Below are 18599 nucleotides of genomic sequence, written 5' to 3' on the forward strand. Positions count from 1 at the left end.
TCTCTCTCTCTCTCTCTCTCTCTCAATATCCTTCAAGATAAATTTTTGATGGGACCTTATGTGCTTGAAGGAAATATGAAAGCAAGAACAAACTGAAATGAAACAAGAACACAAATGAAAGACAAAGAGTTACCTTGAGATGAGTGTAGACAAGACATAAGATTGATACTTTCATTGATGTGACACCTACAATATATAGGTGAGAAGTACAAGATTGAGTAGACTGACTTATGGGATAAATGTAGAGGTGCCACATGGCACTAGACTCAAGACACAAAGACTCAAGTGAAACTAGACTAGAGAAATAGTACACCTAGTGTGCACTTATTTCCAACACCCTCCTTAAGTGGACACTAGGAGGAAGACAAAAAGACAAGACTATGACATGACAAAAGATAAGACCAAGACAGAGAGACTAGACAAGGATTGAGAAACAAGCTAGAAGACAAGATGGACAATACTAGAAGATAGATATAAAGACTGATAGACTGAGAGATAAGACATGAGAGACAAAAGATCCTGAGACACCCCTCCTCAAGTGATATCCTCATATGGGTCCACAAGGATAGGGACAAGATGGATCTTAAAACAAGACACAGTCAGACAGATAGACAAACAACAGATAGATAGACAGACAAGACTAGATAGACAGAAGACTGACTGTAGACAAACAGATGGACCTTGAAGACATCCCCTCCTCAAGGGCAATCTCTGCCTCTTGGGTAGGGACAAGAGAGAGGTCAAAAAAACATAATGAGTAAGACACTAGAACCCCTTGACCTACGTCATCGGTGGTCAAAGTGGTAGACAAGAAAAGGTGAAGTAATCAGAAAGCCCACTCCTCATCATGTGAGGAATGAACAGCAAGATCTGCTGATGTAGATGCTGCAGCAACATGGGCTGAGGTAGATGCAGGGGCTGATGTAGAGGTTTTAGAGTAGCAGTCCTTCTCCCGGTGATTATCACGGCCACAAATGGTGCATGGATGAGCCTTGAAGCAGTCCTTCTCCAAATGATTAGTTTTCCCACAATGGGTGCAAGGCTTTCTTACTTTAGAACCTCCTTTCTTTGCTAAAAATGCAGTGTCAGTTACCTTTTGTTGTTTTGTTCTTTCCTCTTCTTGGAGAGCATTGATGATACCTTCAAGAGTAGGATTATTGTGATACTTGAAGGTAGTGACAAGAGTAGCATAGGTGTCAGGTAAGCTTTTGAGAAGCACAGCAATAGCAATATCTTCGGAGATGGGGGACTTTACTGATGCAAGCTGAACCATAAGACTGCGAAAATAATTGACATGAGAGGCTATAGTAGCTCCCTCCTGCATATATAGATCAAAGAATGAGATCATAAGTGCAATCTTAGAGTTTTTAGAGCGGGGTCCAAAAAGAGTATCCAAAGTGATCCATGCTCGAGAAGCAGACTGTATGTCGGAGATGTGATGAATGTAATCATCTCCAAGACCGAGCAGGATGATAGCATAGGCTTTGTCATTCTTGGCAGTGGGAGCATAAGTGATAACTTGCTCAATGTCGGAATCTTCGAGAGCAGCATGGTGAACAACGTCCCAAAGACCTTCTTTCATAAGATGGCACTTGATTTTGATTTGCCAAGTATGAAAGTTGGACCCATTGAATTTGTCGATAGACATGAGAGAATGAGTAGAAGAGGCCATGTGGGAAGGTCTTACCTCTTGCTAAAATGCAAGGGCAGTGTCTATTCCCTTACAAGATTGCAGAACTGAATGAGAGAAGAGATCCAAACTGTTTTAGAAGCCGGCTCTCTCACCACTTGTCAGGGCCATAGCATGTGACAGCCCATCGAAGCATGAGGAACTAGCAGTTTACAGATATGAGGATAAGAAAAGGATTGACCAGCGAACTGAAGGAGACAATGCACAGTACCTTGTAGACTCTTCAAGAGGAAGCGATGGCAGAACTGAATGCAGCAAATAGCTCGTTGGAGGAAAGTCGATCTGTAGCTTCTTCTAGATGATGCGCACCCTTGAGTCGATGAAGAAGGCAGCCAAAGGAGAACAGTACGGCGGGCTGTATGAGTCTGAACAGGGTGGACAGCAGGAAAGTGGGCGGACAGAAAAATTCAGGCCGGCGGGTTGCTTACTTGATATGACGAGCTGCATGTGCAATACTAGAGGACAGAAGCTGAAGCGAACAACATGCAATAATAGAGGACAGAAGCTGAAGCGAACATATAGAAATGGTGAAATTAAAAAAAAAAACGTGAGGCAGCTCCCAGCTAGGCGGCGGCCCACAGCAAAGGCGGCAGCCTGTTCTGAACCAAATGACTGCAGCAAGAAGAGGGGCAGTCGCTCACAGGAAACAAGGGCAAAGATGAGGGGAGCCAGGATAAACCTGCTCTGATACCATGAAGGAAATATGAAAGCAAGAACAAACTGAAATGAAACAAGAACACAAATGAAAGACAAAGAGTTACCTTGAGATGAGTGTAGACAAGACACAAGATTGATACTTTCATTGATGTGACACCTACAATATATAGGTGAGAAGTACAAGATTGAGTAGACTGACTTATGGGATAAATGTAGAGGTGCCACATGGCACTAGACTCAAGACACAAAGACTCAAGTGAAACTAGACTAGAGAAATAGTACACCTAGTGTGCACTTATTTCCAACAGTGCTTGAGTTATATGCTACAATTTACAGGCATCATATTTTCTCAAGTTGTATGGTACAATTTTAGGCCTCTTCAATTGTATACAATGAAGTCAGAGGAGACCTTGTATTCTACCAACTTTAACAAACTTTTTGCCTACTTTACATACACTCACATACTTGAAGCCAAAGGGAAGACCTTGTATTCTACCAACTTTAACAAACTTTTTGCCTACTTTACATACACTCACACACTTGGACTTAGATTTTAAAAGTGGTGGTCAAGCTTTGAATATGGTTTTCCTCGAGGGGGGAAAGACGGGTCAAAAGTTATAACAACTCAATTTATAAGTGGTTAAAAGGTATGATAAGTGGTTATAAGGTATGATAAGTTATAACAACTCAATTTATACGTGGTTAAAAGGTATGATAACATCTCTTCAAGGTTTGTCACGTAGTCTGATTCTTAGATCTATGTGCTTACAGAACACATCATATAAGGGGCGAAGGAATTGAAGTTGTATGAGGATGGTGGTGACTAGAATTGGGTGAAAACCTTTGGAAACCTTTGAATTGAGAAGATAAGGCTCAAGGTGTGGGGGGGTGAAACCTTTGAATTGAGAAGAAGATAAGGCTCAAGGTGTGGGGGGGGTGAAAAACTTTGAATTGAGAGAGGAATCTAAGGCTAGATTAGAGATTAGGAGGAGGTTACATTACCCCAATTAGAGGTTGGATTAAAAATTAGAGACTTAGATTATATCATTTGTTTCTGACCACACTATTAATGCATTTATTGGGCTATATAATCGTTCAAGTTTTGACTAGATTACTTGCTTGAACGAATGAGATGGAGCTGGGCGGCTACTTCTCTCATGTTGGGTCGAGCTCGTCGTTCTAAGGCGGTGCAGTTGAAGGCGAGCTGGGCGACCTGATGGGCGGTGTGGGTATGGCGGGAGAGCTCGGGGTCCAGAAGCTCATGGAGGGCACCACTCTGGATCCTGGCGATGGCGAAGGCGGAGAGGTTGATCTCATGGCGGGGGCGGCTCAGATCCACGGCCCTCTTGCCGGAGATGAGCTCCAGCAGGACCACCCCAAAGCTGAACACATCGCTCTTATCAGTCACCTGATAGCACTGATGGTACTCCGGGTCCACATAGCCAGGCGTCCCCTGCGGGCCGGTCGACACGTGTGTGGCAGCCATTGGCACCAGCCTGGACAGCCCAAAGTCGGCCACCTTCGCCTTCAACCCTACGTCCAGCAGGATGTTGCTCGATTTCACATCTCTGTGGTATATGGGCGGGCAGACACTGAAATGCAGGTATGCCAATGCCTCTGCTACCTCACATGCAATTTCTAGCCTGGTTTCCCACTCCAGTTTGGTCACCCCACCACCCTCCCCATGTATATGCTCTTCCAATGTACCATTACAAACGTACTCATACACAAGCAAAAGGTCCCTGCCTTGCAGACAGAACCCCACCAGCTGCACCAAATTTGGGTGCTTTAGTTGAGACAGAATTCTCACCTCATTGTAGAAGTGCTCAAGTCTCCTGTGATGCTGGTGATTCAACCTCTTTACTGCCAATACCCTGCCATCACAGAACTTGGCCTTGTATACCATGCCATAGCCACCATCACCTATAAGCTGATTTTCGGAGAATGATGCTGTGGCATGCACAAGCTCTTTGAATGAGAAGAGGGTTAGTGGAAGAGGGCCTGTCATGGTGGCCAACACATGCACCAGCTCCATGCCTGTGTTCTTATCATCACCCACATAGTCATGGACCTCTGTGGTAGAGTCAGATCTAACCTTCCTGAACCTCTTCTGCCACGGCCGCAGAACCACACACACTATGCCTGCCACAACCACCAGTGCTCCTGCCACACTGAACCCTGTGCGTGGGAAAAACCAAGACATACACAAGAAGACCATGCATTTGTGAGCTCATGAATATTCAATTACGATCATAATCATGACTTTATATGTGGCGGATGTTCTGCTTGTTTGCAGGCTTACCCACGACCAGCCTTGTTGTCCTCACTGCAGCACATGAACCAGAGATGCAACCTGCAAGGAAACAGCAAAAGTATGAGATGGCAAAAGGCGAGGTTTACTTGGGTTTTCAAATGAGGTTTTTTGCATACCTTTGCAGCTAAGGGATGAATCACAAATGCATGTGAACTGCTGCTGGGTGTCTGCTGCTGGGTTATAGCCACAGATGCCATTTCTAGCCTCACATTTGTCACATTCATCAGTCACCTCAGAAGGGAGGCTCCATTGAAGCTCAACCCCATAAGACCAAGATAAAGGGTCGAAAATGGGGTCCTTTGGGCTGTAGATACTAGTGTAGGACATGCACTGCATGGGGTAAAGGTCGATCTGATTGCCGGGATCGGTCACTCGGCAGCAACTTGTAAGGAGGTCATTGGTGTGGCAGTTGCTCATGAAAGCCAGGCATGTGGGATTATGACAATCATACTGGTTGTTCAAGAGGTTGATTTCTTGGGAGAATGACAAACAGTTGAGAAGAAGAATTGTGCTGCCCTGCCCAAGAACCAAGCCTGTGTTGGCAAGGCTAAGGTCCAACCCAGCACTATTGAAGTTGAGGTTTGTGCAATCTGACATCAAAGGGTCTCTCAAGAGAAGTGTTCTGTTGTTGTAGTTTATCTGCTCTACTGAGAAAGCCTTGGAGTTGAACACCATCTGCAAGGTGCTTCCATTAGTGCAATACATGGAGAGTTGAGGGCTCCCACACCCTGCATCTATGCCTAGAGGAAATTTGATTATATGATTACCGCAAGAGGTCCTACATCTAGGAGGAGGAGAAAGGGCTGCAATTGTGCCTAGCGTGATTGCATTCATGTGAGCAAAAATGATAAGGAGAATTGAAGGAGACATCAGCTTCTTTAAGAATCTACTCATGCATGATGCCATAAGAAGGCTTTTATGTGAGAGTTGGACCTTGTTAGTAAGAGACTAAGTATTAGCAAGTAGGAATGATTCAAGCAATTACTTTTGCAGTCTTGAAAAACTGTGCACTAGTTGGAGCTTATAAGGATAGGTTTGTTAGTCAAATTGTGCACTGAGTGGAGCTTATAAGGTTAAATTTGAGCTTTTAAAGGTTAAGCAATTACTTGCTTAGGCTGAGATTAGAAGGGCAGAAAAGTACTCGGGATGATGAGAAAAATTGTGAGCTCAGATGATAAGAGCCCCCATGAGAAACTTTGTACTGTTTGGACATGAGAGGGTGGGGTTCATTCACTTTGCATGCTTTATAGTCCAGACTCCAAAGCTTGTTAGTGGGGCACGCATTAAGTAATGGTTTCAAGGGGTTTGGTATAGTGTGCATATGGAGAGTGGAGCTTGAGAGTAGGTGGAAGAACACCATTTTTGTCTCCACCTACCCCACATAAGTCAAAACTCTTGTAGTTCAAAAGCAAGTGGAGTTAGACGTGTACATATATTGGTAATTGAGTGGTTCTTGGGCCAAAATACCTTTGGTTCTCCCTTATCCTACCCGTGGTAGTAAAATTGACCCTTATTCAAAGAGTCCCCCCCCCCCCCCCCCCCCCCCCCCCCCCCCCCCCCCCTCTTTTGGATTTACAAATCTTAATGAAAGAGTGCTTACAAAGTTGTACAACCCACCATAGCATAGTATAATAGTCAAGAATCCAAATATAATAGTCGAAAACCCAAAACTTGTGATTGGATAAGGAGAGTGTGGTACTAAGATGGGAGAGGGTAGCATGGTGGGGTTTGGTGGTGCAGTGTGAGGTGGTAATTAGAAGGAATATCCTTCAATCCTTGATTTGGGAAAGCATAGGCATTAGAAAGTCAATTTGGGGTTTTCGTGTAGTATAAAGTATATTTGATTTTTTGGTATGTTGTAGGTAATGAGAGGGAAGGCTAGGAAAATGTGTAAGAGAGGCTTGTCTATAGCATAGTGTATGTTTCAAGGATATGGTATATTGTAGATAAAATAAGAGTGTAGGGTATAGGGTAGGTTTAGATAACGTGTAAAGGGATATTTTAGTAAATAGGAGGGTGCATGGTATAGTGTAGGGTTAGTAGAATGTGCAAGGGGTGTATGGTATAGGGTAGGTTAGTGGAATTTGCAAGCGACCAAAATGGTAAAGAGCATAAGCACTTTTGGAAGCATATGGTTATTGTAGGTATGTTTGAAGGTGTGGTAATATGAAGTATTAGTAGTACTAAAAAACAATACTCATTACAAAATTGTAAATATGTAGTATTCAAATCATATAACATGTTTAATATATAATCTAATATTATCACAAAATCAACATTTATAATATTTTGGTGAATGAGAACTAGGAAATAAATGGTGCTTTAGTGCCATGAGTTGGTAATTGTAAAGGCAAAAAGTCAACCATACTTGGTGTCACATTCTCTTTTTAAACATAAAATAGAATAGATTTCATATTTATCTATATATATAGCAATCTTATACTTGCCATGTAACCTTGCTACATAAGAGGCTAAAACCCATGTAATTGTTGGAGGACTTTGTGCCCTCTCCCTCCTCCCCCCTTTTTCACCAACATATGTTAGGAATTGTGCGATCTTTGTTAGCCTTTGTTAGGAAACACATCTAATGCAAGAAAATCCTTACCTTTTGCTATTTCCCTAAAACTTGTCCACACCACGTTGTGCTAAGTTGAGAAAATTTCTTTCTCCCATCGTCCATGTCCGTGTGTGTGTGTGTGTGTGTGTGTGTGTGCGTGCACGCGTGCGCTTGTGTGTGGTTTCTTTTTTTTTTTGGGGGGGGGGATCAATTCGGAGTATAGAAGTTGCAAGGGGGAAAAGGGGTGGAGGGAAATGAGGGCCAAAGGGATTAGGGCTAGGATAGGTATAGGTATAGAGTTTTGTAGATTTGAGTTTAGAGAAAATTTTGTGTGAGAGAGGGAGTTGAAAGGGCTCAAAGGGGTGGAGGGGAATGAGAGCCAAAGTGATTAGGGCTAGGATAGGTATAGAGTTAGAGGTTTAGAGAGAGAGAGAGAGAGAGAGAGAGAGAGAGAGAGATCTTATTTTGTGCATGACAAGCTAGGTGATAGATCATTTGGGGGCGGGTTGTGTTGCGAGGGTACAAAGGAGGTGAAGGGCATAGAGGAGAGGAGGTTTCCTTCAAGCTTACACTCAATTAAACGAGATTGCATTGAAGAACAAACCTTAAGAAACAACCTTCCATAGCATTATTCATAAGTTTATGTTACTAACTTGAATTTTAACTTGAAGGATTTGTCTTGGTATACATGCTTATTCTTAACTCTAGGGTTTCTAACGTAGTGCTTGCAAGTTTTGCAAGTTCCTTCTAGTGTGGGAAAGAGACTTAGCACATGAGATCTAAGTTCATTAATTCTATCATGATGTTTTGAGTAATATTTGTAATACTTGGGTGTATTTATTTAAGAGAAAGGCATGGAGTATTGTTTTATAGTTCATGAATTCTATCATGATGTTTTGAGTAATATTTGGGTGGATTTATTTAAGAGAAAGGCATGGAGTATTGTTTTATAGCCTTGAATTTCCGCATATGTATATATATTTTGCTAAATTCAAGTTCAAATGTAAGCTTCCATTGCTTTTAATAAAACTTGTTAATTTCAAAAGTAATCTTCTCTATAGAGAGGATTACTAAAGCAACCATCTTGATTGAGTGTATTATTGCTACATTTGTTCCAATCATAAAGATGGTTTCTTTGGTTTTTTATTGAGATAATGCTGCCTTAATTGTGCTTTTAATCATGTAAAGTTCAAGTCTAATATTGAGTGGTGGATATAAATGGCCTCCATGATGTTTATGTGTGTGAAGAGGTTTAAAAATTAGTAGTAGGGCTTGCCATGCCAGATGGAATGGGTGCTCCATAGGTAGGAAAAAAAAAACTAACAAATGGTTATAATTTTAAGCTATACCAACAAATTTTTACAAGGTCCATGTGGTTAACTATACCAAAGAAATATTTGTTCATTTTCTAAATTGAAAATTCTACAAAAAAGGTAAGATAATGACTAGCTTCTTACCTACATCTTTGTCAATCTTATTTACATCCTAACAACTTCTCACATGCTTCTCATGAATGCCTTAAATTAATCTTTAGTAGTCAAAGCTTAAGATCTCACAAGCCCATACTTTGCATGCTGGATTACATTCCAAACCTTCTAAAAGAGGATTAACTTAATAACTTATCCCTTATTCCTTTATGGTGTTAAAATAAAATTTACAAGTTCAGTTTACTTGGCAATAAAAGATTTGAAATCCTTAGAAACATATATGATGTCATAGGTATGCCATGTCATGGTTGTATGTATACGTATACATAAGGAAATTGTCAAGGTCATTAAAGAATGCCTTCAAATGAAAACCAATCTAAAAGAAAAGAAATTAGTAAAACAAGGATTATTGATATAATGTAGCTTCACAAAGTTGATGGTAAATTATATATGTTGCAAGGTCTCATTGATGATGAATTGTATATGTTGCATGGTCTCATTGATGATGAATTGTATATGTTGCATCGTCTTGATTTACTTTTTTCTCTTGAATATATGTTTCTAGTGAGGGTTGATGATGAATTGTATATGTTGCATGGTCTTGCTTGACTTTGTTCTCTTGAATATATGTTTCCAGTGAGGGTTTATAAATCACCTTTTACATTCTAGTTTTTCTAGTGGTTGCATGTTGTTAATTGCTAGAGAATAAAAATTGTTGTAAAGACAACAACATGGATGAGAATTTAGGTAGAAAATATGAGAATGATAAGTTTTTCATTTAAGGGCATTTATGTTGTAAAAACACTTGGATGCAATTCTTAGATGAAGGTTGATTATAATGGGTTGTAAACATGGTAAGAGGAAGTTTTTGAGGCACCATTCATTATTTTGTATGATACAAATTTACTTGTGATATTGTCGCATCATGTGCACACTACTATGGGCAATTATGGTGTTTCCATTCGACCTCTTTATACTTGTGTGTAAAATTATAGTGTTTTCCTTTCAACATATTCCTACTTGTGTGCATAGTTTCTATTCAACCTCTTCCTACAAATGAAAAGTGGGGATTGTGATTTTCTAAGGAATTTGGGATGTATTTTTGTGGCCTTGTAATATTGTCCACCTCAACATGCAAACATGGGCAGCACCATATGGCTAGTAACAAAATAGCTCATCCAAATCTAAGAAAGTTTATGTTCTTTTTTTATTCAATAGCATAACTTGGGAAAGACTTTAAATTTTCTCAATCGTATCACAACTAAGAAAGGTGCAAACTTTTAACAAGATTTGTAAATATTACTACCTATTAGAGTCTTATATTGTTTTGGAGGGATTTAAAGTACTAAATAATAGCACTTTAATTTCTAAACTTTGATGGATAAATACACACCTAGTTCTTATAAAATAAAGCTTTACAATCTCTACATTGAATTAGAGAAAAAGTATGAGCCATTAGGAAAACAAAACTATGTTTCTCAAGTTTCTAAAAGATTATTGAATGTCATGCAACTTAATTGTAAGGACATAATTGGTCTTTATATTGATGCATGTTATTTTATCCCAAATATATATTGAGACAAAATATGCATGCATTCTCCAATCCAACTTCTAGGATTGAATTATTAGAGGAGAAGTGAGTGGTCTTTTTGGATATTGTCTTCATCTAGTTTCTCATATTGATGTTTTGAAATTAGGAAATCTAGGTGTATATTATACAACAACATTCTTTGACATAAACAAGAAAAATTTCTTTAACACTAGTCTTGTAAGAAAAATTGCTCTTTTTGTAGCTTCTATAGATATTCTCTTTTAAAATATTCATTTCTCTTTAACTATATCCTTTTTAAAACATTCATTTTTGGAAGATATTCTCAACACAAGATATCTACTAATTGAAAAAATTAGTACCAAAAAAGTACACTTTTCCATGGCCATCATTTAGGCACATCATTTAGGCATATTTTGCACAAAATCTCTCATTTTTTAGTTTTTCTTTGGAAGCATCTCAAATATTTTTTAGCATGCTACAAATCCAAAAAAATATTCTTCTATATGTATATAAACTATTGGCATGCACATTCCATCAATTGAAGTTACTATTCTTTTCATACTTCTTAAAATAATCAAGGGCATTTTTAAGCCACTTTTAGTATTGTTCAAAATCACAGATCTTCTAGGTAAATAATGTTCTCTTCAAAAAGCTTATCATACCAACCAAATAGAATTAAGTAAACTCATATCTTTTTAATTATATCCGATTTTTCATAAAAAAATGTAAACCAACCTTGAGCTTTTTGTTTTACAACCACATTTATGGCTCAATTAGGACTAGGGTTGAAAAAACGAGAAATCCAAAAGGCTACAGTAGAGCTTGAAAAATGATTTCACATGGGAGGAAGAGTGAATAATGTAGCATGGGAATGTAAAAGTAATAAATATTGAAAGTTTAAAGGTGGGATATGGGCACTTAAGGAAGATAACATGAGCAACAAGGTGTGTATTTATTTAGAATTATGTTGGTAATAATCATCTCAGGTTATTTATGCTAAATTTATTTTTGTTATCTTATTTTCTTTTGTTATTTGTTCATTTTGTCTCTAAAGTCAATGCTTCATCATGATAGAGAGAACATAGACCCTTTGTTAGTAAGAAAACCATATTCTTCCATGATCCTTACTCCATTGTCACACTAGAATGCTCCTTTTGATAATGGGAGTTAGGAAGAGCTCTCTTTGCATAGATGGAGGCAAATAGAGATAGTCTTTCACAATGCTTCTCTCTCACACAAAGAGGGGGAAGAAGAAGAAGCTAATGCAAGAGGGAAACCTACAAGCAAACCTATTTAAGGAAGCATCCATCTAACATGTATGAATCTAATAGCATCATACAAGCAAGTGCAAGAGGAGCTCACAAGTATCCTATTAAATGGGAATTATTGTGCATTGCTTATTGATAAAAATGACTTATATACAAGTGAATAGATTTCACACTAGGCCTGCCAAACTTAAAAATGGTCCAACCTCTATTACTAGTCTTTTGCAAGGGAATGACTGTGTATTGCTTATCGATATAAAAATTACTGATATACAAGTGACTAGTTTTCACTCTAGGTCCGCCAAACTTAAAAATGGTCCAACCTTTATTACTAGTCTTAAACAAGTATGTAGTACAAGGAGTCCTCAACATTAAAAAGCACAAGGTAACTTTGTGAAGCACACATATTTTGAGCTTAAATTCCTATGCCATTGATGTTTGCCTAAATGCCTATTTCACACCAATGCCTCGAAGGTGTCTCCAAAGAGGTTGTTGAAGATGTCAACAAAATGGTGATGATGGTGAGAGGGAATTCTATCTAAAGGGTGTCATCTTGCTTCTGCATTGCTCATATAAGGGATGCCAAAACCTTCACAATGCCAAGTTCTTGGAATCAACCAATATGAAGAAAATAATCAAGAAAAATGTTAAGAAGCAAAAATCTAAACCTTTTTATTATGATGTTTCTAAGGCCATGAATTTCTCAGAGTTTTTATCATGTAACATGCATTTGTATGGAAATGGGGGCTCTTTAGCTCTGATTTCATCTTTGTAATTTTTATTTTTAGTTTTATTATTTTGTAAAGTGTTTTTAGACACTGCCTTTGTGCTACAAAGCCAAGTCATAAGACCACCCTTTAACATCATGGCCACATTTCAAATAAATAAATTCAACGGCATGGGATTTCACACATGGCAGGTTAACATCAAATTCACATTAATGAAAAAGGGTTTGTGGTCAGTTTGCAAATGGTAAGGACAAGAAGCCTTCCACTAGAGAAGGAGAGGGAGCATGGTTTCTAAAGGATGCTAGAGAAGGAGAGGGAGCATGGTTTCTAAAGGATGAAAAAGCTGTAGCTATTATAGCCTTAGGACTCAGTGACAAACATATACATCAGCTAAGGATGCTGTTTGATGCATGGAACACACTAGATAAAATATTTGGGGCCAAGGGTAAGCACTCTAATATTGGGTTAAAGATAAAACTTTTTGAGTTAAAAATGAATCCTGCAGATACTTTTTCTACACACCTCAATTATATGAAAAGTTTGATGGCACAATTAGCAACAGGTGAAGATCCTGTGGAAGAAGAAGATGCTATTGCAGTGCTTCTCAATAGCATGCCCAGTGAGGAATGTGGTCACCTTGTTCAACCTTACAAAACCTTCCAAAACCTACATTGGAAGCCATTGAAGCTGCTTTATTTGAAGAATTCAAGAAAAAGCAAGAGAACCATGGTCTTGAAGAAGGAGCTTACTTCATCAACAACAAAGCTAGTAAGAACACTAGTTGCACTCATTGTGGTAAAAACTGGTCATATAATAAAAGATTGCAGAGGTAAAAAAATAAGCCCAAGCTACAATGCAAATATTGTGGAAAACTAGGACACTTGGAAGATCAGTGCTTCACCAATGAAGCCAACATTATCTCTGAAGACTCATCTCAAAGTGCCCCCAATATGGAGGTAAATTTTGTTAAAGCAAAATGGCTTGTCAACTTTGTTCTTATTTGTTGTTCGACCATGATTGACCCATAGGGGGGTGTTGGAAGATGATTCATCCATGGCCATACCCAAACTCATTAGAGAAAATTTATTCGGTGCATTAGGAAGCTTGACTTTAGACATGGGATGGTATTTGGGACATCTATTGTATTTGGGATAATTGATTGGAAGAGTATGGTACTTTGTAAACCCCTAAATTTACATTGCGTATTCACATAGAGTCCAAAGATGGCCATGATGGAACCAAGGGGGGGTGTTGGAAGTTGGCTCCCAATGGCCATCTCCAATCATTGCTTGAATGGACATTGGGTATGGTTTTTTGTCATAGACACCATAGACCTTGGTTCATGTGATTGAATGGTTGTAAAAGGGTGCATTGGCAAAAAGTAGTAAATGGGTAAAGGGATCAAGAAGAAGGCGCCTCATGCAAGTGGGCAAGTGGATATTCAATAGCCTAGAATATAGCTTACTACCCATGTGGAGATGATGACATCATTGCTTATGTATCTCAAGGCTTCTACCTTGGCCTATTTAAAGGCTACTCTCATTAATTAAATTACATGCATTTTTCCCTGCTATCATGCTCATGGCTAGCTATTCTTTTGATCCACCATATCATTTAATTCAAATAATGGCATGCAACTTTTCCTTGACTTTTGGAGCATCTCCACCTCGCCTCTTGATTTTAGCATGGTTGGAGGAAGGTTTTTCACCTTAGAGAGAAATGATGCATAGCATAGTTGATTCTTGGGCTTGTTTTGGCTTCGGTTGCATTGCACCCACTCCTCTCCCCGATTAGGTTCTCTTCTTGGTTCTTTTCTTGGGGAAGGTTTTCATGCTCTCTCTCTCTCTCTCTCTCTCTCTCTCTCTCTCTCTCTCTCTCTCTCTCTCTCTTCTTTGAAATATAGTTATTTTTTAAGTTTTTTTAAATGATGTGACATTAGTGCCACATGACACATATAACCCTAATTTTTTTCAGGTGACGTTGTGGCACTAGGTCCCACATGGCACATGCAAACCTATATTTTTTTCCATGTGGCACATGCAACACTTTTTTTTATTTTTTAAAGATTCTTTTGGGTGTTAATGTGGGGGCAATCAGGTTTGCCACATGACACTATAGATATGTATGAGATATGTGGTACACAAAACCCTGTTTTCATATTTTTTGGATGATAACGTGGCACCTGATGCAACGTGGCACAATGAGCCAACATCATCAAATGGTAAATGTAACCATTAATGCCATTATTGGACACTGTGTTAATGCATGTTGCATTGCCATGTGGCACATATAACCTTATTTTTTCTAAGATTTTTTTGAGTGATGATGTGGCATCGAGCTTGCATTGCCACATGGTACATGTAACCCTTTTTTCAGGTTTTTTCAAGTGAGATGTGGCACCCCCCCATTACCATGTGGCAATGTGGGCGTGCATTGCCATGTCACACATATGCAACCCTCCTATTTTGATTTTAAGATTTATGTTTGCATGTGTGTGTGCATTTTCTCTAAGGAAATGGGTGTTTTGAAAATTTTAAGGGAGGAAATTTATAGGATCTACGGGGGTAATGCATGTGCATGTTTTAAAATTTGTCATTTTTAGTTTCATTTTGTGAGTTTCAAGTTTTTAATCATTTCTAGGTATATGTGCATCCATAATTAATAAGAAGTGTTATGTTACATACATACAATGAGGTTTAAGGTTTTGGCTTACCATGTGGCCTCATTAAGCTATGAAGGTGGAGAGTCCATAGTGAAAGCCTTGACATCACTGCTTTGGGGCTGCTTGATAGTACCACAAAAGTGTATGTATGGCTCTCTTTCGGTTTAGCACCATGGGTGGCTCTTTATTGATTGGAATAGGCATGGGTAAGTCCACTAGAGGCAAGATGATGCCTTTTGCTACTTGGCATCCATAGACTCCTCTGACTTCTCTAAAGGCGGTGTTGGCACATGAGCCAATGTGGAACCAAGAGGTGGAACAACCCAGTGCTCTTCATTCTTGCTTAAGCTTTGGGGTTAGCATGGCTTTTGTTCTCCGCTCCATCTTTGGTCTAGTGTTTAGTGTGGTTGTAGAGGCTTGGTGTAGGTTTTCTTGACTACTTCAGAACCCACATGTAGGGATTCCCTTTGTAGAAGCCTTGTGATTTTAGCAGTTTGGTTGGGACCCAATGGAATATTAGTATTGGGCTCGAACTGTCATTCAAGAGGCTGATCCGTCAGACTCCCTTTGGCTTTGGAGACTGGGGTGTGGTCCATGAGTTTTTTGAAGCACAAACATAAGGGTTTTTATCGTAGGAGCCTTGAGAGCTTATAACATATTAACGGGGATCCCCAACAGGGCTGGGGGGGTTGGGTAAAACTCTATTACATGAGGCTCTTGCTTGGAAAATCTTCGCCCAAGGTTAACAAGGGACCAGGGTACTTTTTCTCTCTTTAGGAGGTTTTTTTCCTCAAGTGCATATACACACTCCTATGAGTGTGTGTAAGTGACTTTACCTTCTCATCAGCCTACTTTGATGTATGTGTTGCTACCTTGATCTCCACTCCAACCATTAGTATCATGGTAAGTTCTCTTGGCTCTCACTTGCTTGTTATCTTCTCCTTGGGCTGCTCTTTTGATTGTCTTAGATTGAAATATCCTCTTAGGTGGAGAAGGCATACCTTATAGTGTGTTGTTAACTATGTTAATAGTTTTTTTACACATCTGGAGGAATTTTGAGTATGTTTTGGGGCTCATTCGCATGCTCTAATGTTTTTGCAGATATTCGAGGGAGTGTTAGTTTGAACTATCTTTGTTTGATTTTGGGTCTTTTACACTACAATATCATTTGGTGTACAGCCCTAGGCCAGTGTCATCAATGTGGCATGTTCTAGCTCAATATCAACAACTTTGAGAGCATCGTCATCGTTGCCATTGATTTCTACATTCCTCCTAGTAATATTACTACACTCTACACTTTGCACTCTATCATTTTTTCTATGCTTTGCAGGTTTCCTTTATCTTATCTCACTGGCATCAACCATCTCGATTGCGTTTCACTGGGCATTGATAGTACCTATAGATAGTTGGGATATTTCCAATCTATGTCAGAGATTAGTTATTTATAGGCTAAAATACTAGGCAGTGGATGTATTTGGGATGTTTGAGGATAAGCTTAATGGGACCAACTACCCACCAAAAAGGGCTTTGGAATGTTGTTACTAGCATTGAGGTATGCCCTACCTCACTAGTACAACAACATAGTACAAATAATTTGGATGGTGATACGAGTTTTGATGTAACTGTGGCATCCACCTCCGAACCTCCCACAGCAGAAAACAAGCTAGGTGGGATAGCAAGGATGCACAAGTACATGCATTGGTGGAACTTTCAGTGAAAAGGAGCATTATTCCTCATATTCGCTCATGTAAAACTTTGAAACATATTCGCTCATGTAAAACTCTGAAACATATTTGGGTGTGATGCTTGTTGTGCACTTTACTAGGTGTGTAACAAGGCACGAGCGGCCTACTTATGCAAAATCAATAAAAAGTCCAAGCATATGAATGAGGGAGATTTAATGGATGAGACAAAGACTAAAGATCTCACGGAGTAGTTTGCATGTATATATGAGGGAGATTTAATGGATGTGACAAGGACTAAGGATCTCGGGAGTAGTTTGTATGCATTGATGAGGCCTATCCAAACAGTTCTTTGGTGTCAAATGTTCTCATAGCTCTACTAGATTCATACCATGGTTTTGCATCTACACTTTGGCTCATGATGAAGGGTAGCCCCAATGCCTTTACCTTTGATGAGTTAGTTGCAATGCTCTTGTTACAATAAGAGGAATCTTGGAATCCAAAGGCATAATCAGCCCGCTCTTTTAGAAAGGATGACCCGAGAAGGGGGTGATAAGACTAAAAAGAAATGCAAATGCATCTATTGTCAAAAGAGCTGTTGAGATATCGAGCTCGTCTAGTGAGGCGGTGGACACTGATGACCCGCCTAGGGGATAGGCCCCACACTTACACCACTGGCATGGTTGGTGAGATCTTGGGTGATATGCGGCCAGTGGGATGACAGGCTGTGTGACAGCCATTCTAGAGACTGGCATAGTTATAGCACCAGCTCATTTAGTTGGGTTCACACTATAGAGAACCCTTGTATGTATTTGGTTGAGTACCTTTCATATTGTGTGTACTCTTATCTTGTATATGGTGTGTTGAGTGTTGCTTGAAGTAGAAGTAGATTTTCAGCCTCTCACCTTGTGTGTTCTCTATTAGGGTTTTGTGTGTGTGTGTGTGTGTGTGCTTGCAAGAGCTCAAGCTCTCTTCCCCCCTGCAAATTTTCATGGTATCAGAGTGTGGTTCGTGTTGTTAAGGGCTGAGCTGCAAGCAAGAGAACCACAGGAAGCGGTACGAGGGTAAGAGCCTCAACTACTCTTCCATTTTTGATATGTGAATATATTACTGGTTACTATGAGCTAGGAACTATCAAAAAGGCCCCTGAGTGGATAGGTGGTGAGCGTTCTGGTTACCGATGATACCATAGGTACACCGATGAAGGAATGATTGGAAATAAGGATTCAACCAGAGATTTTGAGGATTATGATCAATGACACAAGGGTTTCATTAAATGATTGTTTTCAAAGATAGATGATGCTGAGAAAAAAAAGGCAATTTCATATTGGGTGTGTAAGTGGTGTGACTAGTTTTAAGTTTGCATGAATATCTGGATAGGGGGCCTGGGAACTCTTTTCCCTGGTACCCGAGACAAAACCTAACCAAATTCTTAATTGGATCTCATCACTATAGTGGTTGGGTAGTTGGCTAACCCACGGGACTGGATGGGGTTAGGCTAAACTGATGGATCCCTAAAATGAGACAAAAATTTCTGTTCGTATGATAGATGAAGTAAATCCCGGATAAAAATTATTCTATGGAAAAGAATCAATAGCTATGCCTCTCAATGAGGAAAAAAGCATTGGTCTCTATGATCCAAGTGCAATCTTTCCCTTGATCTGACTATGGGACTTACGGGTTCGGTCAGATCAGTTTAGTTAGTTAAGGCTTTTGACTACGTTAGAGAAAAGTTATCATGGAGGAATCGCCCGTGCTTTCCGGGCAAGGGAAGTTTTTTAGATTGCTTTGATTTACAAGCCAATGTATACATCTCCTTCTCACTCTTGGAAAATTTACCAATTTGAAAAGTTAAGGAATAATGGATAGCTCTTGTATATCCTTGCATTTGAAAGATCTCAAAGTTACTGTTGCGTATACATTATGCTCTCATGTCATGGATCACGCTAGTATTTATGATGGCAACAGTAATATATTTATTAGCATGGCACTTAACAATCTATCTACATATAATTGTTTCCATTCAGTTCACAAATATAAGAGCACAATAAATTAGTAAAAGTAG

General features: G+C 39.3%; 1 protein-coding gene across 1 annotated transcript; it reads right to left on the reverse strand.

The window, feature by feature from the left end:
* Nucleotides 1–3048: 3048 nt before the first annotated feature.
* LOC147630072 (putative wall-associated receptor kinase-like 16) lies at nucleotides 3049–6126 on the reverse strand. Its single transcript, XM_086811696.1, has 3 exons — nucleotides 4778–6126; nucleotides 4650–4700; nucleotides 3049–4525 (listed from the first exon to the last, which is right to left on the reverse strand). Exons 1-3 carry the CDS (start codon nucleotides 5565–5567, stop codon nucleotides 3459–3461), a joined length of 1908 nt encoding a protein of 635 aa, XP_086667822.1. The 5' UTR covers nucleotides 5568–6126; the 3' UTR covers nucleotides 3049–3458.
* Between the last annotated feature and the right edge of the window lie 12473 nt (nucleotides 6127–18599).

The sequence above is a fragment of the Cibotium barometz genome, chromosome 17 (genome assembly GCF_041138505.1).
Source record: "Cibotium barometz isolate CiBa-2024 chromosome 17, ASM4113850v1, whole genome shotgun sequence".
NCBI classification, from domain to species: domain Eukaryota; kingdom Viridiplantae; phylum Streptophyta; class Polypodiopsida; order Cyatheales; family Cibotiaceae; genus Cibotium; species Cibotium barometz.